General features: G+C 39.0%; 3 protein-coding genes across 7 annotated transcripts in view; 2 read left to right on the top strand and 1 right to left on the bottom strand.

Annotated features, from left to right (window-relative positions):
* cacna1c (calcium channel, voltage-dependent, L type, alpha 1C subunit) overlaps nt 1-15,969 on the bottom strand; it is a 127,499-nt gene extending 111,530 nt beyond the window's left edge. For 2 of the 4 annotated variants that reach the window (XM_084406263.1, XM_084406264.1), the window contains exon 1: nt 14,943-15,969. In XM_084406263.1, the coding sequence (XP_084262389.1) occupies nt 14,943-15,069 (127 nt within the window). In that variant the 5' untranslated portion in view covers nt 15,070-15,969. Of the gene's footprint in view, nt 1-7,355; nt 8,066-14,942 lie in introns of those variants that run through there. The other 2 variants (XM_084406265.1, XM_084406266.1) reach the window with 1 other exon arrangement.
* Nucleotides 10,199-22,267, top strand: dcp1b (decapping mRNA 1B). Its single transcript, XM_084406270.1, has 10 exons — nt 10,199-10,409; nt 11,443-11,601; nt 11,825-11,865; nt 12,120-12,247; nt 15,981-16,047; nt 17,722-17,845; nt 17,977-18,099; nt 18,188-18,817; nt 18,986-19,144; nt 21,141-22,267. The coding sequence occupies exons 2-10, from the start codon at nt 11,458-11,460 to the stop codon at nt 21,219-21,221; spliced, it is 1,497 nt and encodes a 498-aa protein (XP_084262396.1). The 5' UTR covers nt 10,199-10,409; nt 11,443-11,457; the 3' UTR covers nt 21,222-22,267.
* Nucleotides 22,268-25,409: 3,142 nt separating this feature from the next.
* Nucleotides 25,410-26,786, top strand: part of cacna2d4a (calcium channel, voltage-dependent, alpha 2/delta subunit 4a) — a 45,733-nt gene continuing 44,356 nt past the window's right edge. For both annotated transcript variants that reach the window (XR_014626982.1, XM_084406245.1), the window contains exon 1: nt 25,410-25,863. Coding sequence is in view for 1 of the 2 variants with exons in the window: in XM_084406245.1 (XP_084262371.1) it covers nt 25,772-25,863 (92 nt within the window). In the remaining variant the exon portion in view is untranslated. The remainder of the gene's footprint in view (nt 25,864-26,786) is intronic.

The raw sequence follows: 26,786 nt of genomic DNA, 5'->3' as shown, positions 1-26,786 counted from the left end.
GTTCACAACTCTTTATCTCACATGCAGTCTAATTTTTTCTTTTATCACTCATTATTAGGCAAGGACAACTATTATTATTGGGAATTAGCACTACCTTTAACACTGATGTTAAACTTTGAAAGTTATATACAGACACAATAGTGTGCTAAGAAACTTGAATAAGTGATCAAACTTGATTTTGAAAGGTGGATAATAAAACGGGAGATCGACCTGCTGTGATTTAACTTAAATTGAACCTAAGGTTGCGATGTAACAGAAGTAGTAATGTACATCCCAGTGAAACTGTAAACATGTTGGGCATGGACATGGTTTCATCGGTTGTTGTTGATTGGATGAAGGCAGATCTGAATGCAAGCTTGCAGCCGATTGTGAAGGGACGGGATTTTAACAGACTAAATGATTAAAGAAGTTATGTCATACAGTATGTCACCAGAAGTCTTTCTTTTACCAGAAAACCTAGCTATGATATTTGAATAAAAAATATGAAGTCATATGCATAGCTGAATCGTTCACAGTAAGATCAATATGATGCATTTAGAAAATGGAAAATTTTGACTTGATATCGTTGTTCACAACAGCTTGAACTTTAACACCAAACCTAAACTTTTACATTAAACCCAAATCCCTGCACATCTCTGCCAGACTAACACATGAGAGCAGTGGCACCGGTGCCAACAATTTCTACAGATGGTGGCATCAGCACCTAGTAGCCTACCGGGTGAGGGGACTGAAACTAATAATTAAAACTGTACTATTGTATTTCACAAACAAGTGCAGTTACTAATAATAACATCATTCGTCTCATGGAAATAGATATTTGACAGTAAAGCACTGAGCTTAAGTTAGGATGCATATGTAAATTTATTTAAATCAACAACATCTGTCAATCTGTCAACATCCTAATTTTTATAGGGAAACATTTAAATATTCTGACAGTTGGACTCGACAGCTCTCAAATCTACTTTATCTACTAGATCATGGTAACCACAGGTAAAATCATGCAAGGCTCCTCACTTCCATGCTAAAAAAAAAATAACTATGTTTTAGGGATGCACGATATATCGGCCACCATATCAGTATCGGCCGATATATATGTTCATTTTTAATGTTATCGTTATTGGCCCGATAAGAAAATTTGGTCTATATATAAAAAGCCAATAAATAGTGGAATTTTTCCTTCAGCTGAGACACTTCAGATGCGCACTGTTCGCCACTTCAAAAAGGAAAATATAGTCAAATATATGTGCAGGTCTGTCATATAGGCTACATAATGAGAACATTATAATTGTGTATTTTAATGGTGAGGCTTTTGTTTTTGTAAATCAGGCTCTCAAAAATTATATAAAAAAAATGATTTAGATTTATCGGCCAATATATCGGTTATCGGCTTTCAAATATAAAGAATCATCGGTTATCGGTATCGGCCAAAATTTCCATATTGGTACATCTCTAATATGTTTTCTATAAAACTCATTTAGTATATAAATGCAAAAATAACTATGTTTTCTATAAAACTATGGCATTTTTTATGAAAAACAGTAGCCTAAACACATTTTGTATAAATATAAATGCAAAAATATATATATTGAAAAAATAATACTGCAATTATATTCCGTCAAAATATTGTTCCTACAGTAAATCCATGGTGGGTGGAGCGAAAAGCCTTCTAACTAGTTTGTTCATGGCACAATGTTTCTCCTGTTTCCCACATCAGTGTTGTTGAGAACGTCAGCACTGTTTCATTTGGCTTTAAACTAGTTTAAATCACAGAGACATATGTGGGCTTATAATAGAGATAAGAGAACTCTGCTCCGAATTCAAATGCTTCTCACCAGATTTCGCAGCTCTTTTTAATAACGGTCGCGTGATCGGGATCGGTCCGCATGTAAACGCACCTCCTCTAGGCTCGCTGTTTATTGGGCCGAGCTGATAAATGGTCCGTGTTGTGCGGTTCAAACAAGTAGTCACCTCATTTTGCAACCGCTGCAGTATCCCGGCCTAGAAATTTTGCGGAGTCAAATTCTAGTGTGACTTCCTACCACTTTTAAGGCAGCATATGTTTTTTTTTTTCCTTTTAAAGCTTTTAAGATGCTTGGCAATAGAAATGGTTTGTCAGATTTCCAGAAGTGAGTAGGTTTGTACTTAAAAGCTATTAGATCATATAAATTACTTTATCAGAAGGTGGGCAATAAAATAAGAACCTGTATAACTTAGTTCCATCATGTTTTCAGTTTACCCCTCAGCTGGTCTTTATGTTTATGTACTGCTGTCAAAGAACTACCTAACCCACCCACTCTTGTTACTTTAGGCACATATGCTGCTGCTGGTTTCTTTTGAGAAAAAAGCATGGATCATAGCAATGTCAGTTAAAAAATATCTATTTATAGCAATCAAACCAAAGCTAAGACTAATCATACAGACAAATGACATCCTGACTGTAATTCTGTCTATGGAATGTGGCTTGTAAAACATGGACTGTGATGATTTTATAAGGATATCTGGTCTCCTTTGGGGATTGGCTAGTAAGAAAACACCTAGCAACCACTCAAAACATCCTGGAAACCACACAAACACATCAGAAACACACTGGCACCCAGTCGCAATATGGCATGGCTAAGCATGATTTATTTATTTATTTTCACAAAATGTAAAAATCTAGTTGCCTAAATTTTTGTATAGCCCATAAAAATCTGAACGTTTGATTGTGATGAGTTTTATACTTCATGTAGTAAAACAATTAAACAAGGAGGCTGCTCACCAATAAACAAGTGATCCGTGTGTGTTAATAATACAGTATGACGAAGTGCAGAGTCAACAACAAAGCTTTTTACTCGATCTGGACAAGCATTTCAAACTCAAAGGACGTGGCAGATTTAGTTTTAGATTAAAGATTAAAGACTTGTGTGTGCAAAATCCAAGTGTACTTCCAAAACGCTCACAGAAACGCTGCTTCTCATACGGAAACCATTACTGATGAAATATTAAGATGATGAACTGACGTTACAGCGATAATTACGACCAGTCGCAACTCATTTAGCGCAGTTCAGAGCTTTTCACGCACAGATCGCTCAGAGCTCGCAAACACTCGTGCAGTCTTTGCTAGGGGGACTACGGTTCAGAGGAGTGAGAGATGGTTGTTAGACTCCCATGTCGTGACCCGCTGCTGACTCATGTTAACGGGGGGCTTTGGTTATTTCCCATAATGCTGAGGGTGCCTGCGGTGCCAATGTGTCACAAGCAGCTGTTTTCTGCTTTATTAACATATACGCATTTATTCATGCAGTCTGTCATTCTTCCATTTATCTACTTCTCCTTGTTCTGGATTTGACACTGAGCACTGCCATTGGGAGAAGAGGACCGAACATACACAGACATACGTTTTATTAGCTGGGTGGAGTGTACACACATCAAACATGCAGAAAGAGTGTTTCCATGCATATGTTTGTGTGTCTAAATACATGGGTAGGGAGTCTAGGGATCCCTAAAATCCTTAATTCTAAGTATCAATCTTTTGCCATGAAACTTGTACAACATCATCTGTGCTACAAACATGAGTTATAACTCTAACCTGTTTAGGATGTGCTATTTTTTATTTTATTTTTATGTTAAAATTTATGGTTTTAACCTGATGAGCGGAAAAAAAGAGCATAAATTCACATTGAAGAGTTGGGGAAAGTAAGACATTTTAATGTTTTTTTGAAGAAAGTCTCTTATGCTCACCAAGGCTGCATTTATTTGATCAAAACAGAGATAAAACGGTAATATTGTAAAACAACATTGCAACATTTTTACCCAAAAAAAGTAGCAACACAGTAAAAAAAATCACTTCATAGTGACTAAATAACAGCATATTGGCAGCCACCAACCCTAGCGTACTCTTTCACAAGAACTATTCATATATTCTTCATAAAAATGCTCATACAACATTAACAGAAATAGAGCATTAAAACCATTTTAAAAAATCAGCTATATTTTATTCATTAGTAAACGAATTTTCCATTACAGTAAGGATGATATTGGCCGTATTATGAGCAAATTATGCAGTAATCACAACTGTGCACTTAACCTTAGGTTGCTCCAGGGGGTCATTGCTAAATGACTACTTACAGTGTCCAGCATGTGATTACCAACATATTAAAGTAACATGCCACAATAATTTAAATACAGTAAACATATATGAAAGCGCTCTGGCTAGAAACACAAGCACTGATGTTAAGCAGAAGCAAGAGCAGATGATTTGTGCTCAACATGCGTGTTTTTACAGACAGCTAATAAGTCCTGAGTGTTGCTAAGACCAAACGCACTCCTGTGATTGTTATGTTACGACACCTAATGTGTCCCACAATCCCACAGTGGCCAGCACCAACTGCTCCGCAGATTGAGAAGTCTCGCAGGCAATGCAGCCTAATTACTTTGGCATCCTAATACACTTTGGCATATTTCTACACATCTCAAATTACATTTCAGATTTGAATGAATAAATAGTGATTAAATAGAAAATGCTAAAGTGGATAAGTCGTTATATCTAGACAGGAACCAAAATCAATTGGATCTGTAAAGATCCACATCTTTGTCCTTACGTTTCAGAATACACAGCGTTAAATGAGGAAGGCAAGAAACTGGTGACGATCTCTAAACAAACGGCAATAAACAAACTGACAACTTTCTCGACTTCACCACGCTCATGAAGGATTTATGTTGATCCAGGTTTAGCTGCCTTAAATATTCGTTGGGTAAACATTAAACAACGCTTTGAACAAACAACATTAGCAAACGTATTCCAGGAATCGAATAACTTGGGTGCACTTGCATGGGACTTTGGAGACCTGCAAGTGTTTGACAGTGAAACAGAAGCAATAAATGCTCGATCATTCTGCACAAGAAGGAAAAGTCCGGGACAGATCGCCTGTCAGACAGACAGACAGTCATCCGAGATGGCGTCCTAGAGGCTCGTCAGACATTTTGAAATCTATCATAAACATATTCATTTAGCTAATGACACGAATTACCTGTCAAATTAACCTGGCACGAAGCCGAGAAAGAAGCTAGATAATGCCACCCTCATTACCAGTGAGCATCAAGGGAACCAACAACCTTCAAGAGAGAAAAAGAGCCAAAGAGAAAGGAATGCACATACTAAGCACTCGCAAAACCTTTAAAGCCACTCCGTAAATGTCTCCTCGTGCTACACTGTAACAACGTTCAAGAAAAAGCCTCAAATGACTGGAGTGCCTTGAAAACTCAATAGCATCATTACAGCAGAGTGGCAAGACTGTGACATCAGCAATGATTTCATTAATTCTGCATTTTCCCCTCAACCGCAGAGTAAAAATCTTACAAAACGTGTGTATGCGTGTGTTTCTCAGTAACTGCTTGTTCAGACACAGACATTCAAGCACTTCATGAGTCATATTTAACATTCCAGAAAGTGACGGTGTATCATAGCGCACAAAACACGCTTTCCATTTTCCTGCTGTTTGAGTGTTTGTACAGCAGAAGAGGTTCATGTTTGGCTGTGATACGTTGCACTGCCCTGGACCTGTGATTGACTGAGGTTGTGTTTACCTGAAAGCAAGTCCTTGTCAGCAGCGGTAGACGACAACACAACACAAACATTAACATCTGCTGGGCTACAGGCCACTATGGAGATCCTGCTCTGTCTACTAAAGGCTAGGTAAATCATTTAGTTAGATAATGATAAAGGTGCAAGCAGTAAACATTTGGGCCTGGAGGCATGAAGTTTGTTTACAAAGCTGTTTGTTTATCTTTCAGTTTTGTTCAAAGTTTTTCCCTGTCTCATACCCAAACACATTAATAAAACATTCTTATAATATAAAATTCTTGGATTTAATCTCAATTACTTGTTGGAAGTTAAGTGGATGGCTGCTTTTTTGTACTTTTTTTCTCTCTACAGTGCTTTGTAAAGTGTCTGATAGCACTTTATAGATTAATATTATTATTTTAATAATTATTATTAGTAACAGTCTATTGCCTGACACAGCTGGTCATGTGATCGCATGCTTCAACCAGAATAAAACAGTTTGGTCTAAAAAGACCATAACTTATGTAAGAATGCATCATTTAAATATTTCTCAAAAACTTTGTTTATGTCATTAGGAATAAAACTTTTCTACTTAGCAAACAATTACTCAGTGCACATTTAAAGAAACTGAAAAGTGATCAGAAACGTTTCAACATCAAGAGGAAATTTGTAAGACACAAATCTGAATAGGACGAAAAGACATGCAGATCAAAAGATAAACGTTTACTGTCAAAGCTGACACAACAAAGCATCTAAAATTGGCCCTCTAAATCCTTTTCCCATCATTGTCGCCCTGTTTCTATTTTAATACCAACAAAGAGTGTGTGTCAGTGTATTCAATCGGCTATGAAAACGCACAACTGTCCCTCACAGACACAGTGCAAAAGAAACATCATTATTTCAGTTGTCATAATCAACTAGCTTTTTGCATGACAGATGTGCAGTGGGCCTGAAGGGGCGGAGCTGCATTATTGGCCGCAATTTACAGGTTTTGCTCGGATGCGTTTGTTCACTCAGGTGCGGCAGGTGCGCGCGCGGGGAGCGGGCTTATCATGAGCCGCGCTGTTGCTATGGGTCGGCAGCTCCGTTGCCACGGCGCCAACAGGAGGCCCTGGATGGAGGGGAATCTTGTAAAGGGAAAAGACTGAGACTCCTCGCTTTGCGCAAGCGTTAAAAGCACGCAACCTGTGGAGACTGCTGCGCCACACCAGCTGTCTCAAAAGAAATGAAATTCAACAGATGAACACGAGAATGAGGGGGCATGAGTGATGGTGCTTCATTTCACCATTTGAGATGCTCTGAACAGAATAATCACTGATGCGCCGATGACACCACCCCGAGTTCATTTGAGCTGTTGGACTGTGATCAATGCAGTCCGGCCACACAAAATGATTAAAGGCCATTTTAAGTCTGAAGTAGCTGACAGGATAATCGATTGACATCTGTGTGCGCGTCTGTGACCACAAGATACATGATCAAGCCGTGGCGTGTCCATAAGCAGCCGCACGAGCCAACCAACAAGTTCATCAACTACATATATGCATTTCCCTCCAAAAATAATATTAGAATAGCTGTCGGGTATGAGTGGCTATATTTCATGCCATTTGTTGATCGTCCTCCAAAAGCGATTTCAGTGCGCATAGTGTGTTTGAAAATGGATAGGTTCGGGTACACCCCCGCGTCATGCCCATGATAATGCCAACACACTCATCATACACCCCCAACACATCCATATGGCACACACACACACACACACACACACACACACACACACATAGTTTCCAAACAGAGGGAAGACAAATGGAAAAATTACCTTGATGGTTTTCAAGGGTGTCCTCCGGTATGTACATGTTTTTGCTTTCATTTACCATATATGTGGTCCAGCTTTATCCGAAGGTGAATGAAGAAAAGGTTGTAAAAAAAGAGAAGGGGGTAGGAAAAAACAACCCAAGGGAAAGAAATGAAAGAAAAGGGGGGAAGCAAAAAATGAAAAACGCAAAGCGTAAGATATTCCTTCTCTTGCGGCTTAGTTAATATTACCTGATCCCCATTATGGAGCTAAAGATCAGGAAAGGATATTCGCAGGAGCCACCTAAGAAAACGAACCAGTGCATCTTTGGAACATCCAGGCCCTACCTAAGAAACATGATACCAGCGCCGCTTGCTGATAATCGATAATCAAATCGGCGCGATTGGCTCGGAAAAGGTTCGAAAATGATGCTGCAACAGCCAGAAGAAGCGCAGGAAAAGCGGGCGTAGTTTCAGAGACCGTTTCAGAAAGCGCAGCAGAAGGTAAAAGGTGTGTATATTCCAGATCTCACGGGCTTCGATCTTCGCATATGATCGACTCCATCTGAGATGTTCCACAACAGGCGTAGTTTGCGTCGCGCCTCGTTAGGAAACAGAGTGCAGAATCGGCCGCGTCCAGTCCATATTGGAGAGAAAGGGGAGTAGTCAGTCTGTGGCCCTGCGGAGAGAGAGCGCACACCACCAGCCTCTCTGCAATGATCTGACGACCAAACCCCCTCCCCTGTAGACTCCCTGACTGCTTCCAGATGTGACTGCGCTAGAAAGGAGAATAAATCCTCCACGCTTTTCCACACGGGGCTGTATCTCTTGAGGGAGAGAGCAAACTTGGGGAAATCGAGTCAAATCAGCTCCAACACAGTGAAGCGTTTCAATTTCTTTTACAGTCCAGAAACATTTGAGAAGGTGATTTGTACCACAACGAATCTGGTGTAAATACGCTCACCGTCACGGCTCCATGCACCATGTTTAGACATTATCCACTTCCTGCTGGTTGCTGGGATGCCACTTAAATGGGTGAATGTTGAGTTCCCCATGCAGCAGCAGCAGCAGCAGCAGGTGCCAGGACAGTTTTTTCCCTTCAGCAGAGCTTTAACCGACCTGATACTCCCATGGCAGGACAAGCGGTTTCCTGAGGACTGGCGGGCTCTGATAAAGGGGACGATGGGGCCTGGGAATTTCTGCAAGATGACTGAGAATCTTTCATCAGCAAACGGCCTTGTACGAATTTAGCAGGCCCTTCCCTGGTCCCTCCCTCCAGCCATGAGAAAACTTCACATATCCCAAGAGACACCCCTGGCCCCAGATTATCCTTTCTCTCTCTCTTGCGCTTTCACTCTCTGTGCATCAGAATTTATTTTGAATAGGCCTATTCAATCAGTCAGAAGAATCATAGTGCATAAGAAAGAAGAGACACTCAGAATTGCAGGTTTTCCGACGTTCCCCTGGATGAAGGAAGAACAAGGTTCCCGGACATTTAATCTAGGACCAAGTTCTTTGATTGGATTTGGCTTTGAACAAAAGTTCATGACAGAGGTCAACGGTTTCCCTTCAGCATCCCCAAATAATTGATTAACTTTGGTATGCTTATACAAAGCACATAGGAAAAGTTCGCAAAGTGTTTTTCAGTGCCACCCTGTAATCATAAGCCTCATGGATCCAGAGAATCACGGGCATCAGTGCAGAAGGAAAATTTGTTAGGTTAATTCGCCACTTAAAAGATTACAAATATCCTCTTCCAGACCCACATTTCAAATGTCAAGACTAATCATGTCTGTCTGCACACTGGATATGATATACAACAGTGGTCGTGCTCTACATGATTCTTTTACTAACACTATAATTATACCAATTTACAAATTAACTAAACATAACTGAGGCGACACATCCTCTTCTCTTCTGTATACTGTTTCTTAACCTATTTGGTTTAGGTCTGAAGTAAATGATAATTGACAAAGTTAAATAACTTTTTTGAACAAAATTGTATCAGTGTTTACTTATATTCAAGAATATTTTTTAACATAAAAAAAACTGCACTGGCTGATGTGTTTTCTGGGAAAGGTTTAAAATCCTGCCGAGAACGATGATAAACCACGAGGAATTGTGTAGTGATGCCCTCTAGTGGCGTGTGAGTAAAGTGCTGTTGAGTGACCTTTAGATGGTAAATTGACTTGGAAAACACTATATAATTTGACAGTCACCCTGAAGCAACCCTGGCGTCTTGCTCAAGGGCACAATGGTACCATTCAGTTTCTAGGTTTTCCCTGTTGCAACCTTAATGAAGAGTCCTAAGTTGAAAGTGCACTCGGCTTTTGTTTGTTTATGTTGTGTTGCTGGTATGACAATTGTTGGGAATGCAGCATCATGCAATTGTAAAAATACATCAATTGCAGTGAGACTTGATTAAGTCAAAAGCGTCAGATAGTATGGGGGAAATGATAAAACAAATATGTGATTTCCATGTGAAGAGCCATTAAAAAAAAATGACCACCTTTAAATGACAGAGGTTTGAATATTAAAACTGCAGCAAGGCAGTATGGCTTCTGGTTTGCGAAATATGTTTTTAGGGAGGATATTCAAACAAACAACTGCAAAATGCCTACCAGAACAGGAATAGTGCAGGGATGCGAAAATTTCAAATCCTCAAGATCTCCACTGGATGCAGCGTCAGCACACTTCGTTAGTATACTACCAAATGGCCATGATGTAAATTAAAGGTCTGGTGGGGTTTCAGGTGAGCTCAATACAGCTGTAGGGGGCGGTGTTTTCGGGCTAATCGGTTATTCGCGCTCATTGATTACTTTTCCTGTGTGCGCACCCTCTCGGCGATCAGCGATCAGCTCGTTCTGTCTTCTTGTCAGCGCAAACATGGCGAGAACGGCAGTGGGTCAGGAGTTAGATAAGTGAAATGAAGCGCTATATTCCTGTTTTACTGATTCGCAGAACATTGGAAACATATACCAGTAGACCGGAGCGTGAAATAAAGTGCCTCCGTGCTATTTTACAGAGTTGGACCTCGTTTTAAAGGAATTTTAGGATTTGTGCGATATTTGAAGTGCAGGTAAGTTTCACTCCAGTTCGATCTATAACGAAGCAACAGCAGCTCACCAAGGCCTCGTTTATTTATTTGTAAACTTATAGATGCATGAATTATTCCATTATTAGTGGTCAGTATTAGTGTTAGCATGAGTATTACTATTTTCCATACACTGTTGGGGATTTGGGTAACTGCTACTCCGCAATATAAAAGTTCTGTGTGTACTTTACTTTCACAATGTGCTACAGAATGGTGACTCAGATCGAGACGCGCTATTATGTTTTCTAAGCAATCGCATTTACGGCTTGGCTTGCGATCCTAACCAAATAAAGCAGTCTGAGTACATTAAAATACTTTGGGGTGGGATCTTGTTTTGACCCGGGCAAGTAAACAAACAGTTAGAATACTGTAGCAACCGCATAGGATCTCCTTATCAACCGCACTTCATCATGGATGTGAGTTTTGCACGGGCACGTGCCACACATTTGTTTTTGTTTTTAAAAAAATCCCTTCTTTATTCCATTAATTTAATGCATAAACATGCAGCCCTGATTTGTGTAAATTTCTGTTAAATGTAATGGCATTCACAACTTCAACAGGCCTACTTTTATCAAATATTTAAATACATTCAGGTTTGATCGTTTTTAACCTCTTTTTTTAAACTATCATTTTTATTAAATTTTATATGTACATTTTTAGAGGTAAAAAGCTAACTATTGAGAGATACACAACTGGGCTGGTGGAGATTGTTGTAGGTACAGCTTTTGATCATATCTATTACAAGACAGTATGCAGAAAAAAACAACAATGTGCAATATAAATATCACCGAACTGAAATATATTTCAGATAAAGGAGATTTCTGTGCAGTAGCTCTGTAAAAATATTCCTAATAGGCTAGATGGTGTGCATGCAAACAACTGCCTGCGGGGTAATATAGGCCTAGTTACTCTAAGACTATTTATTGAGCGGCCTGACAGCTGTCGAAAATAAACTCTTTGATTTGAATGTTTTAAATTGTAATCTTGAGTCTGAATGTTTGAATGTTTTTATTTCTAGAACAGGGCTGGAGCCATGACTGCAATCACAGGAGGCGTCGGGAACTGTTTGTCCATGAGTCTGTCTGCCCTGAAGAGACTCGATCCTTATATCAGCAGTATCACAGACCTGGCCAGCCAAGTAGCACTCTACACCTTCAACAATACCACTAATGAATGGGTAAACAATGATATCAACACCATTAATGACCGTATTAATGGTAGATTATTTACCATTAATGACAGTATTAATTGCATATTAATTACTATTGTTAAGTAGCTATAAATATTAATGATTGAATGTAAAAAAAAAAGAAATTGGATTTATTTAATGTTAGAATTATTTGTCTGTGTTAAATATTAATAAATAGAAAAATACAGATGTTTAATTTTTTTTTCTGCAGGAAAAGACAGATGTGGAGGGAACTCTGTTTGTCTATAACAGGTTTGTATGTTTTCAGCAGTGAAGCAACACACACACACACACACACACACACACACACACACACACACACATGGTCTTGAATCAGAGCCCTAAATATCTGAAGTGGTTCAAAGGATCATAGAAATAACCTTCATGATATTCTTCAGCCTTCTTATATAATACACTTGACTGCACTAACACTGCAAAACTCCCACTCACAAGGTTTATTTTCCCACTCATGTTGTGAGTTTTAATGTCAGTTTTCTGTGCATCAGGCTTGCCTCCCCCAGGCATGGCTTCACCATCCTGAATCGCTTGAGTATGGACAACCTGACTGAACCCATCACAAAAGACTTAGATTTCCAGCTGCAGCATCCATTTCTCCTGTACAGGAATGCTCGCCGTAAGTCTCTATATTTGTATTATAGATATTATAATATTGAAAAAAGTAAAACTAAAAGAGTAAAAAAAAAATATCGGGTTGTTTTTCATAAATTAATTTTTACATAATGAGATGAGAGTAAAGTATCCATGTCAGAAATGTCTATGTTATAACAGACCGGATTAAAAAAAACGGATTGTGCATTATACGTTTACATTTATGCAGTATTATCGAAAGCGACTTGCATTGCATTCAAGATATACATTTGATCGGTGCATGCATTCCCTAGGAATCAAACCCATAATATTGCCATTGCTCTAATGCTTAAGCTACAAGAATGCCTTCATGAGGGATTGTACATGAGATTTTGGGAGATGGGCTCATCTATTATTTCTTGGTCTATGCTTTCAGGGAAATTTAAAACTCTGGTGTTCAGCAAACAAAATTACTCTCTCTTTACATCTGTTATTAAGACCCGTCTTGGGTGATTTCATTATAAGTAGTCCGCTGAGACATCAATGTTAACACCTTGTAGTAATGGGGACTTAATTTCCATAAACTTAAGTTGAATCTGAATCTGAAATGGGTGGTTCTTTGCTTTGTTCAAACTCATGAGCATGTAAGACCCCGGTATACTTCATTTTCCGTGTTCAAATCACTGCAAATCCACGCACAAGGCAGCGCAGACACAAAAATCTCTCAGCCGGCCATGCAAAATGTGGACAAGGGAAGTTAACTTTGGGCTTTATAAGTGCAATGGTTTTGACCACCCTGAATGTGGTTGATGTGAATGAATTTCAAAAAATGTTTTGGACCCCATTTGGGTGTGTGTTTAGCACCCAGTGTCAAACAGATGGCTTGAAACGGATGTTAATACCAGGTATAAACAGGGCAGGGAGCACACGGTTGTATCCATTCAAAAAATGAACTTAACAGCAATAAAAGTGTGTCTGGATTGAGAGAGCTGTCAGACTGGCGTCTGTGTGTGTGTGAGAGAGAGAGAGAGAGATCAGAGATCGCTGGCAGGCCTGCCTGCATGAAAGGCTCCAGAGCCACAGTGCCTTATATGGTGCAGAGAAGTGTGTGTGTGTTTCTCTTCCAGTTTCCTGCCAGCATCACAGACCCGACCAGCCAATCGTGATTAGATAACAAGCCCCTCTCACACGCACACATGCACAGACTTCCAAGGAAATTCATGATAAAAGAACCTGCAAATAGAGTGCATGCGGAAAGGCCTTAAGTACTTCAGGCTGATTACATGAATCATTGTAGATCCTGATGTTTCAGACAGTCCATAACTGATGTTTGAGCTTTGCAGTGATGGTGAAAATATGTGCTACTGCTAACTGTCTGACGGGAACCTTTATACTCGCTGCCTTCGTGTCGGGATATAGAAATTATTAGTGTTGTTTTTTTTTTTTATCTCCACTGCCTTTAATGGTAGAATGTTGTGAGTGGTAGCCAAAGCCTTGCTTTGCAGTTGTAAAGATGTTCTAAGTGGTTCTTAGTTCATTGATACTGTATGTGACTACTAAGGTGTTCTGGCTCATTCTAGGGTGTTCTGGGTAGTTTCTTAGTCAAAAGAGCCCACCAACAAGTCTCAATGATAGAGTTCTGCAGGGATGATATAATTTTGTAGGCCAACCTGGAAGTTAACATCATCATGGTTCCCTCAACAAGAAGCCTGTAGGATTTTTCCCTTGACTTTTGGATTATTGCAGAAAATAAGCTCTGTGACTAACAAAAGTTTATGGTTCTTACACTGTTTGTTCTTCAAGATAATCTTCACAAATTAATGTTTATGAATTTTGATGTCTAAATACAACTGCCTGAAATAAAAGCAAGTATAAACACAAGGCTGTAAAAGCAGACTAGTTAGTCGATGAGTTTTCGACGTGATGACATTTAATGTACCCGACAACCTCTATCGTCCCATTTTCCCACTTATTAGCAAACCCATTCAAAAAACCTACTGACTTCAGGTGATGGAACCAAAAGCACACAAAAACTAATTTACAGTTTTTTAGAGTTGTTCCTGCTGCACTCTATTCTGGTTTCTAGATAAGGCTTTTGTCCCTCATTCGATGCAAGTCAAAGGAATCTCCTTTGCCTGTTTTAATTCAATAAATACGCAGCATGTTTTAGAGTGAAGCAGAACATTATCTGCCAGTGTTTTGAGTGGCTCGGTTCACAAAAAAAAAAAAAAGACAGACATAAATATTAACATTGTAATTTTATAGTTGTAAAATAAAATAATCCGTAATTCCATATATTATTTTCTTAAATACTCCTTTTATTTAAGAGAAATTACACTTCAAGTAATTTCTGTTTTTTTTTTATGTAGTAATAATAATAATAATAATAGTAATTATTATTGTTATTATTTTTTATATAATTACCATAATGATATATAATCACAAAATTGGCAAATTGTACAGCCCTACAAACTCTGGAAACCTGGATTAAAAAAAATAAAAATTGCAAACAAAATGTAATACTTGGTATGGGCAACAATAATAATTTGCAAACACTACTAATGAGGTTTTAGACAATGGGAAGTAAGAGCTGTTTATCTTCTACACAAGCTCTCCCTCATGTGCCGAGGGTGCTGGATTCTGTCAGCTCGTCTCTTAAACAAACGCAGTGTTGTGGTTGTGATTTGTGACGGTGTAGCTGGAGTCTATCAGCAGGACTGTTAAGTATACGAAGCTCTTACCTCCTGGCCGCACAAACGCGTAGCCCAGCTCTCTCTCCGACACGAGCTTTCCTTTGAACCGCACCTCCACTTCCTCCTCCAGTCGCTCGTGCTTGAGCCTGCGCCGACTGAACAGCCCCCGCAACATCTTCTTTCTCTTTCTGAGATTTGAATCCTCGGCAGATTGAAGCTTTGGTCGGCAGATTGAAGTCGGTCAGAAGTTCACAGTCTCCTCAGTGCGTGTGTGGATTCAGCTCCATTCAGAAACTCTGTCTGACACGAGCGAGGGTAGACAGTTTGGGTCTCAGTTTTTCTTTTCTCTGTTGTGTTTTGCGAAGTTCAACATCAAAAGCATTTGGCGTGTCCTCTCACCACTCTCTCTCTCCTCCTCCTTGTTCTCATCCCCCTCTCTTACGCTCTCTGAGATGTGTTCCTCGGTTCCCAGGCAGTATTTTGTTTGGGTTTTTCCCCCAGGCGCTGACCCATGTGGTGCACTCTGCTCTGAGAATGAACGGTTGTGAATATAGCACCAGCCCTTTCTCTCTTTCTCTCTCACTCTCTCTCTCTCTCTCTCTCTTTTACTGCTCTGGGTTTTGTTATCACTCTGCTACTTCTGGAGGTGAATGGAACAGGTCCTGATTCAGCTGTCAGCACCAGGCTCTAAGTTTAGTTCATAAGGGATTCATGAGGAACCACAGTCTGAACCCATCACTGAAATCTCTGTTCCCAATACGGTTGACCAGTGACTGTTAATACACGCATCTGAAGACCTCATCTTGGTGTTTAAGAACATTTTGGTGTACTGGCACAGCAGTTGGCTCGAGTTCTGCTTGGGCACTTGGGAGTTTGGACTGTTTGGGAAAGGAATGTCGGCTAGAGTGGAGCGTGTGTATGTACGATGGCATTTTTAGTGCATGTATGCTGTCAGTTTCAGTGGTCCTTTTCCACTGGTTATTCTGATCATGTGCTAAACATTTGTATTTTCTTCTGATCATGATTGGTTTTGGTTTAAATGTGATTGATGTTTATATTAATCTGTGTGTGTATATATATTGGCAGTGTCCATCTTTGGCATCTGGTTCTATGATAAAGAAGACTGTCAGCGTATAGCGGAACTCATGAAGAAGTGAGTTTTTCCTCTATTTGCAAACTCACACAACTTTCTCTGCTCTAACTTGGGATGATTCTGGTTCTGATTTCAATTAAATGTAATGATTCCTATTCCTTAACAATTTTCTTAATTAGTCTTCTAGTACATTTATGGTGAATCATAACGTATACTTAACACATGTTAATGTTTTTATTTCCAGAATGTGTCTAATAATTAAACCTTACATGGTAACAATACATTTGAGACTGATTCAAGACTTAACTTTTTTTTGACTTTCATTACAAGAGCCTACTCATAATTCATTCATTCATTCCCAAATTGGGCTACACTTGTTTTGCTGCAAACGACGAGGACAGTGCAATAAAAAACCTGATTTAATGCAGAGGTGTCTAATCTTGCTTCTGGAGGGCCACTGACCTGCAAAGTTAAGCTTCAACACAAATGCCTGGAAGTTTCTAGTGATACTGAAGACCTTGATTGGCTGATTCAGATGTGTTTCAAAAGGGCGGGAGCTAAACTCTTGCTACATCCCAATTCGGCTACTTATACTATGCCCTAAAAGTATGTACTGTTTTTGTGAATAAAAAGGACATACTTTTGAGTAAGTTGCAGAAAAATAGGCAAGCTTTGAGACCTAATTCATCATAATTGCGTCTTTAATGGACCACTTTGTCGCTTAGTTAGGCTATATGCATCCTGTCACTATTTAAACTGCCCTGTCAATCATCTTTTCGCAGTTAAAATTCTCCACATTCAATTTAATTTAATTTCCTATTGTATTGGAGAGAAATTAAGTAATGCGTCGATCTGCCAGTCGTGGGTCTTCCATGCAGAGAACTGTCCTCATGTATTTGCGTAATGATGCATTTAAAAGTTAATGACCAAAAGTATCTTTATAAAAGTTCACAATGCTGTACCACCTGACCGCTGCAGATTAATTTAGGTGTTGAGTGTTGCCATAGAAACGCATAATTCCCAGTCCGAGGACATGAACAGCTCTGAATAGAATGTCACGTGTTGTCATCTCAAGGCTATGGTAATTACTAAACCTCTATAACTTAACTCTATAAACCTCTCTACTTAACCGTCAGTCTCGCACATTTGCTATGTTTGTCGATTTTTAACACTTTTTATTCGCGTTTGTTGTTCTAATCGAAAATTCTCGTCCAACATGCAATGGGTTATGGGAAATATTAGCCTTTAGAGTGTGCATGGATCTGTACTTCAGATTCTAACTGGAAAAAGTAGACCATCGGGGTATCTTTGGAATACTCATTTCAACATACTACAATTTGGGACACACTAATTCTAATTTCGAATAATATTTAGGACGGATAGTATGCGAATTGGGACGCAGCATATGCTTGAATCTGGCCCTCCAGGAGCAGGATTAGACATCCCTGATTTAGCAGTACCCAATCTTTTTATCTCATCACAATAAATTCCAACTTCAAGCTAACAATTTGTCTTTGATATTTTGTTCTTTTTGAGGCAGAGGAAACACTGAGAATTTTAATACTTTGTTCCATTTTGGCATATAATCAAAAGCTGTTAACAAAACCAAATGTCACTACAATCTTTTGCTTCCTTTATAAAAAACAATAAACAGTTCAACAAGAACGGGTTGCTGATATCTAACCCTAGCCCTCACTTTCTCACACACTCACTCTTTCTTTATGTGTGTGTCAGTTTGGCAGGGCTGGAACAGCATTTACAGCCACAAATAGCGACTGGCTGTGTCTCTCCACGGTCAGCAGAGCAGGGCGTGGATATAATGCAGATGCTTACTAAAGCACGAGATGACTATGACAAGGTGAAACACACAAGTCTTAAAGTCTTTTCTTTTCTTACACAACTATTAAGGTGCATCATATGCACTAGAGGTCACCAGTGCACAGTACACTTCTCTTGCTCATGTTTTTTTCCCCTTTTCTTTCTTTTTAGGGAAAACTCAGCGAGCCAAAAGAAATTGGCAGTGGTGGTGTCATCTATGGAAACCCCCATCTGATCAAACCCATTCCCCTCAAACCAGCACAGGATGCACACATTCAGGGACAAACACAGCAGGTGCAATCTCTCAGCATGTTTGTGACTCAGTTTGTGTTCTGTAAATGCTTGAATGTGTAAAAAAAAAAAAAGTTTCACTCTCTCTTAGGATGCAGAAATGGACTCAAAGCACCTCTCAGTTGTCACTTTGTTTGGTGCTCAGTCAAAGCCGGACTCTGTCTCACCACAGCCCAGCTCGTCTGTCAGCAGGGTAGGTCCAGCACGGTCTGCGGTGGCCCGCTCCCTGTCTTATGATGATCCTTCTCCGGCAGGGGGCGCTGTGGTGTCCAGCACCCCCATGCAGCACTGTCCAGCCATCCACAAGCTCATGTCTGGTTCGCTGCTGCAGCCTCTGTCTGAATCCCCAGAGAGCCGTCTGTGTGAAAACGGGGCAGCCCAGAACCAGCCTGACCCAATACAAAAACTGCTAATGAACCCTCCTCCTGTGGCAGGCACACCTGGCATGCCTTCCTTACTATTAAGTCAGGGAGAGTGTGGAGTGGGGCCCCAATTCCACCCTATGGCTAAAGCCTCCGGGCCAGCACTTGCTCAGCACCTGATCCATGTCCCAACAAAAGTGCCGACTGCTGGAGTGGCAGGGAATGTGGTGTCGCCTCATGAGCTTCTGCAGAGGCTCACGTTGGTACAGCAGGAGCAAGAGCTCCATCCCCGTCAGGAGCTCCTACAGCCCAGCCTGACCGTCAGCAGCTCCAGTCACAGCCAACCCAATTTGACTCAGGTGAAATAATACAGTGTCAGTTATTTTGACTATTTGGGAATCTTTAGGCATCTGTTGCATTTATGCTCCTTACACAGACATCTTCAACTTTCAGATAATTAGCAAGTCATTCTGAAGCATCCTGTATCTGTAACCTGTTATTTAATGTGTGTGTGTGTGTGTGTGCAGGTGATCTCACCGCAGCGTATCCCAGCAACTATAGCCCCCACCCTCCTGTCACCCAGTGTGTTTGCCCAGACTAAAGCCATGAGAGCAGAACCAGAACCAGCTGAACCCAGAGCACTTAGCAAGATTCAACTACAGGCTACATTGATCCACCTTATCAAGGTCAGAACCAAACCCATGTCCATCTGGATTATTACAATATTAATAAAATAGTTTAGAGATACACCAACATTTTGACTCAAAACAGTTTATATATATATATATATATATATACATACACTCACCTAAAGGATTATTAGGAACACCTGTTCAATTTCTCATTAATGCAATTATCTAATCAACCAATCACATGGCAGTTGCTTCAATGCATTTAGGGGTGTGGTCCTGGTCAAGACAATCTCCTGAACTCCAAACTGAATGTCAGAATGAGAAAGAAAGGTGATTTAAGCAATTTTGAGCGTGGCATGGTTGTTGGTGCCAGACGGGCCGGTCTGAGTATTTCACAATCTGCTCAGTTACTGGGATTTTCACGCACAACCATTTCTAGGGTTTACAAAGAATGGTGTGAAAAGGGAAAAACATCCAGTATGCGGCAGTCCTGTGGGCGAAAATGCCTTGTTGATGCTAGAGGTCAGAGGAGAATGGGCCGACTGATTCAAGCTGATAGAAGAGCAACTTTGACTGAAATAACCACTCGTTACAACCGAGGTATGCAGCAAAGCATTTGTGAAGCCACAACACACACAACCTTGAGGCAGATGGGCTACAACAGCAGAAGACCCCACCGGGTACCACTCATCTCCACTACAAATAGGAAAAAGAGGCTACAATTTGCATGAGCTCACCAAAATTGGACAGTTGAAGACTGGAAAAATGTTGCCTGGTCTGATGAGTCTCGATTTCTGTTGAGACATTCAGATGGTAGAGTCAGAAATTGGCGTAAACAGAATGAGAACATGGATCCATCATGCCTTGTTACCACTGTGCAGGCTGGTGGTGGTGGTGTAATGGTGTGGGGGATGTTTTCTTGGCACACTTTAGGCCCCTTAGTGCCAATTGGGCATCGTTTAAATGCCACGGCCTACCTGAGCATTGTTTCTGACCATGTCCATCCCTTTATGACCACCATGTACCCATCCTCTGATGGCTACTTCCAGCAGGATAATGCACCATGTCACAAAGCTCGAATAATTTCAAATTGGTTTCTTGAACATGACAATGAGTTCACTGTACTAAAATGGCCCCCACAGTCACCAGATCTCAACCCAATAGAGCATCTTTGGGATGTGGTGGAACGGGAGCTTCGTGCCCTGGATGTGCATCCCACAAATCTCCATCAACTGCAAGATGCTATCCTATCAATATGGGCCAACATTTCTAAAGAATGCTTTCAGCACCTTGTTGAATCAATGCCACGTAGAATTAAGGCAGTTCTGAAGGCGAAAGGGAGTCAAACACAGTATTAGTATGGTGTTCCTAATAATCCTTTAGGTGAGTGTATGTGTGTGTGTGTGTATATGTATGTGTATGTAAGTAAGGTAAGTAAATGTATGTAATGTAAAAAAAATTGCATACATGTGTATATATAAAATTTTATTTTATTATATTGTGAAATTAGTACAATTTCAAATAACTTTTCTATTTGAATATATTTTGAAATGTAATTTATTCCTGTGATGGCAAAGCTTGTTTTCAGCAGCCATTACTCCAGTCTTCAGTGTCACATGATCCTTCAGAAATCATGCTTCAGCAATGAAAACAGTTGTCCTGCTTAATATTTTTGTGGAAACTGTGATACTTTTTTTCAGGATTCTTTGATGAATAGAACGTTCCAAAGAACAGTGTTAATTTGAAAAAGAAATATTTTGTAACATTATAAATGTCTTTACTGTCACGTTTGATCAATTGAGTGCTTCCTTGATGAATAAAAGTATTATTATTTTTTATTATTATTATTATTATTATATTACTGAATCCAAACTTTTGAACAGTAGTATATCTAACATTTAATAGAATTTTAGATTTTCTATTTAAGTCCAGCTATTTTATTTTTTATTTTTTTTGCACATCTAATAAATTGTTTTTATCAATCTTAGTGTGTTTGACTCTGATCGCTGCACTACCTCTAATGATTTGTTTCTCTCTTTCTGTGATTCAGAATGATGCCTCATTCCTGGACACCATCTATGAAGCATACGTCTCCCGTCTCGCAACAGACTTCAGCTTGAAACCTTTCTAAAGCAGGAACACATTCATACACATGCAGCTTTCACGCTCTGAACACATATCTGCATCCCATCTCAGGACTACCCTACTGTTCTGAGTGTAGCGTCCAATGAGTTCAGCTCCTTAGCAACAGATTCACAACAGGAAAACCTGTTTGGTTGCAAATTGTATGAATTTTAGAATTTAAATTTTTTAACAAGTGGGAATCTTAAGTATTTTACTTTTTGGAAGGAGAATTTTATAATGGAAATTTCATTTAGCTTTCAGACATCAGGGCTGGAAACGTGCTGTCTGTTGAGATGGAAAGACATTCTTCTTTTTATGAAGGCATTTTTACCTTTGCATATCTAAACAGACGCACAAAAGAAAAAAACAGGACCCTAGCCTCAAATATAATAGAAATAACATGACGAATAACAAGACAAACATGTCTTGTCTTGGTTTCTATCATCTTCAAATCACAGCCGACACAGACAGAAAGCGTCTTCATCCCTTCACAAGCCAGCAGGAAGAGTCTATTCATTTTAATCACATCTTTAAATTGAAAATTGATTTTGTTTAAATGTACAAACAAGAGTGTACATATATATATTCTATTTTTCTATGGTGTTACTTCTGTTATTATATCAACATGCTGGAATATTTTTTAGGTTCCCTTTTTTAAAAAACAACCCAATACCATGTCATCAGTGTTATCCAATCAACGGGTTAAAATTTAAAACAATTTTTATTTTCTTCCATTTGTTTTTCTTATTAAAATAATGTCTCAACACCCCATATATTGTATGCTCTCTGATCTTATTGGTTTTATAGTTCTGGCATATATTGCTAATGAATGGCTTAGTAAAGTTAAACATGCTACATGTGATCTGTTATGGCTGAAGCCTGTGTGAAAGGTTTCTTTATACACTACCATTCAAATGTTTAAGCTCAGTAAGATATTTTTTGTTTGTTTTGAAAGAAATTAATACTTCCAGTAAGGATGCATTAAATTGATCAAAAGTGACAATATAGAAGATTTCTATTTCAAATAAATTCTGTTCTTTTGAACTTTCTATTTATCTATTAATCTATCTATCTTTCTATTAATTATATATATATTAAGCAGCACAACTGTTTTCAAAATTAATAATATGAACAGTTTCTTGAGCTGCAAATCAGCAAATTAGAGTGCTCTCCGAAGGATCATGTGACACTAACACCTGCAGTAACGACTGCTGAAAATTCAACATACAATATTATTTCACAATATTACTGTTTTGACTCTATTTTTTATCAAATATGGTGAGCATAAGGCTTCTTTCAAAAACATGAAAAAATCTTACATGCATGTTGACAGGTTTGTCTAAACCATATCCACATCAACAAAGCGGTCTTTGGCCAGGAGTAGCATGATGTCTTGTTACTATCCTCTATTGGACCGGATCAAAATCTCAGGACTCTTTTTGTTTTAAGGCCCATTCACACCAAGAACGATAACTAAATTAGCATCCACACTAGCGGACGATGTAATTCTGTTTATTCTACATGTGCTGCAGTTTTGTTGTCTGATGCTTTTAATGCTCAAGCTCTTTAAAGCAGGATGGATTCTGATTGGCTGTCAATGTTTTTATCATTCATCAGCTGGAGTTTACCTGTATAGTTGTGTGGACTCTATTTAGAACAATTTTGTTTTAAATATCTTATTGTCCTTGGTGCGAATCTGCCTTTATTGTCAACATTTGTACACTAATACGTATAATTGTTTAAATCTGTTTAATTCCAAGGATTGTTACCTGACATACAAATAGAAATCCTTATACAGTAATTACAAACAACTGAAAAAGTCATAGAATTTGATTGGTTAAAAGCTGTGGGAACCCTTTTAAAGAGACATCTTGCTGCCCTCTAGTCTTCCCAGTTAATTACTGATTGTGTGGATTTATGAGCTAGCAGCTATCATAAGCATTAGAGCTGATGAACTCATAAGCAATAAGTGCTTAAATCTAAATGAGTATGCCAACAGCCAGAGTGCTACCAGGAGTGCACGTGCTGTTACGGGTGATAGATTATAAACGTATGCTTCATGCTTAGACTTTGTGTGTGGGGTTCAGCTGATTTGTATGGTCTGTCCCACTCACACACGGTCACATTACGACCCTCCTACAAGGCAACAAGGGAGGATCACATGTATGTGTGTTTCCCTCTGGGTATTTTTGTACCCTGTCCCTGTGTACAGGTAAGTCAGTAATCACAGATTCGTTTTATTACAGCATTTATGTTTGACACCAGTCTAATACATTTTCCTGACATTTAGATAATGAGGTTCTACACCAAGACTTAATAACAACAATAAACATCAATATATTAAAATCAATCAAATTTACAATAAAAAATCATTTATAGCCAGATGCATGGTTAATACACGCTGAATTTATTAAACAATATGCTGAAAATTGTAGGTTGCCTTCTATACGTGGATTATACAATGTAGGCTTTGAACAGAAATGTGTACTTGGATGAAAACCGGGAGATTAAAAGACCAGCGTTAAAAAGATAACTTTTGTTACGCTTATACTGTTCAAAAGTTTGGGGTCAAGTTTTTTCATGTTTTTGTAAGAAGCCATTTATGCTAAGACTGCATTCACAAATATTTGCACCCAAATATGAGCAAAACTGATTGAAAGTTCAAAAGAACAGCATTTATTTGAAATAGAAATATTTTTGAAACATTACATGTGTCTTTACGGACACTTTTTTCAATCAATCTAATGCTATCTTGCTGATTTAAAGTATTATATATAAAAAAAAATCTTACATTTTTTACTTTCTTCTTTCCTCAGTCATATTATCAATAGCAATTCAATTCCTCAAAACCAATCTCAAAAAAACACACATATTTCACAATAAAGCTTACAATTGTTCTCTCTTGCATGAGCAGTGCAAAATGCATCATTCTGTAATCAGTCTTGATCTCCTTCATTGTCACAAGACTTAAATCCTCAGATCACATCTGAAAGCATAAGCACACTTCGTGCAGGTGTGCATCTGTCTGAAGGATGGAAGCCGTTATCTACACTAACTAGGTCAGCGGAAGAAATCCAGAACATGACATCTGGACACTGAAACTCACAATCCTGTGTGTGTGTGTGTGTTTTAGGGAAACAGGATGAGCGATGTATACTCATACTGCTGCAATTAAAGTCAAATGAGACTTCACTTGAAGACAGATGATTGTTTTAAAGAAAAGTAGAAGCCCATTTAATAAAATAAAAAAGTTTTGGGTTTTTTAAATGATAAAAAAATATATATGGTATGAAATGATATGAAATGAAGACAAAAATATTTGGACTCTTCTTCATTAGCGGAATGTGTTCATTAATGTGATGAACAACAACACGTGTGAAATTGTTACTTTATAGCATGCTCTGTTCAAAACTCGGGTCAGTACGTTTTTATTTTTTTTACTTAAAATACTTTCATTTAGCAAGGATGCATTAAAGTGATCAAAAGTGTGCAGTAAAGATGTTTTTGCGTTCCCCAAGAAAATGTGTTTGCTCACAAACCTTTTCCGTTTTGCTGAAAAACTGGGTTCTCTTGAAAAACTTTTGTGATGAAATAAAATGAGGTGGGAGGATGAATATATATTTCAATGCTTTGGCATGTGAACGCAAAGTTTCTCAAGGGAACGCAACAGTTTAGAGAGAAAGCGCAAATGTTTTGCAAGTGAACTGAAAGTTTCTCGGGGGAAACTTTTTTTTTATCACCATGTCCCTTTAGGGGCTCCATACAGTGAAAATCACTTTGGGCAGTTGTTTAAAAGTCAATGCCTAAATGGTATGAAGTATGAAGAAAAGTTGAGGAAATATCTATAGCATAATTTGCTTGTAGGTTCCACTGGCGCAACGACATTCATACATTTCGAGTGCTGCTTCAGTGTCCCTTTCTGGTGCAAGGTTTAGTTTCCTTCTTTCTGACAGGACAGACAACGGCCATCTCCTGAAACACTAATACTCCTCTAACAAGAAACCCTCTCCCGCTCACCCCTTTCTTTCTTTTTATCTCTCTATTCCAACACATCTGCCCCTCACCCTACCCTACATCCTCTACATCTCTCTCTCTCTGTCTCTCTCCCCCACTGTGGAAAGTTGAGTGTAATCCATGTGGATTATCATAGTGGGGAGGGCAAAGGCAGTGTGTGAGTGTTTCTGCTTCTCTTTCAGTTCCTCCCAGCTGTGTTGAACATAAGATGAGCATGAGAGAGAAGAGAAGACATCGGTGGAACTCCTAGAGGATTTTTTTACAAAGAAATGGTGTGATGAAGAGAATGATGGAAAGAAGAGATGGAAACATCAAGGGGGGATGATCAGGAATGGGGATAAAAGAGCCGGATGTCATTTTTTTACAAGAACTTTCCGGGAAGATTTCTGTGTCATCCAAAGCACACTTCTGAAGCTTCCGGAGTGTCTGTTGGCTACGATCTGATATCAAGACTAGACTGGGACTACCGCAGATAGTCTGTCTTCAGGATCCAGTGAGCTGGAGATCACACAAACTGCTGTTTTATGCACGTGGCAGGGGTTGATGGGTAGGATGAAGGGCATCACACTGCTCTGGGTGCTGTTTTCAAGTTGGAGCATCCAAACACAAGCTCAGATGAGGATATCGCCTGAAACGTGAGTCCAGTTCATCTCAGCACAAGTTTAGCTTAACCCTCAAAACACTTCCAAACAACCCCACAGCTACAAGATATGCACAATGTGAGAGAAACTATCATCTTTTTAGGCTCCTGTATTGCTAAATTTAACATGAATATGGACTTTGCCCTCACACATTTAAGAAACTCATAGTACAGATGAACCACTATAGCACTCCTCTGAATCCTTGTGCAGAGCTGCAGTATGTCCCCAGATCTCATCTTAATGCGTGCAGGTCATGACCTGAACACCTCCTGTCACTGCTTGAATACAGCTACTGTAAAAGCACTGTAAGCCAAAGCTTAACCTCCAATTGGCAACATTCGCTCAAAATCCACACACACAGCCTGTTTGAACAGACTTTTTGATCTCTCTGAGGGCTAATTTAGTTCCTGAAAGTCAAATTATGGAAAACAAGCAAACCTTGATAAGCTTAAAATCTTTAGCAGTCACACTGGCAGAGCAAAAGCAGAACATTTTCATTGACAACATTTCCCCTCACCATCAGTTAAAATCCTCCATGTTTGAGAAAGAAAATGCTAACTGCTTCTGTTGTCTGATTTCAAGGATCTCCTTGCCATTAATCAAAATATGAGTTTTGTTAGATAACATATACACCACCGTTCAAGTTTGTGGTTGGATTTTTTTATGTTTTTGAAAGAAGTCTGCTTACCAAGGGTACATTTATTTGATCAAAAATATAGTAAAACCTGTAATATTGTGAAATATTACTACAATTTAAAATAACTGTTTTCTCTTTTCATCTTTTTTTTTCAAGTAATTTATTCCCGTGATGGCAAAGCTGAATTTTTAGCAGCCATTACTCCAGTCTTCAGTGTCACATGATCCTTCAGAAATATGTCATATCATAATATGCTGATTTGCTGCTTAAGCAATACTTT

The sequence above is a fragment of the Rutilus rutilus genome, assembly GCF_951802725.1.
Source record: "Rutilus rutilus genome assembly, chromosome: 4".
Classification (NCBI taxonomy): domain Eukaryota; kingdom Metazoa; phylum Chordata; class Actinopteri; order Cypriniformes; family Leuciscidae; genus Rutilus; species Rutilus rutilus.
Note: the sequence above shows the minus strand (reverse complement) of the source record. Positions and strands in the feature narration are given on the sequence as shown.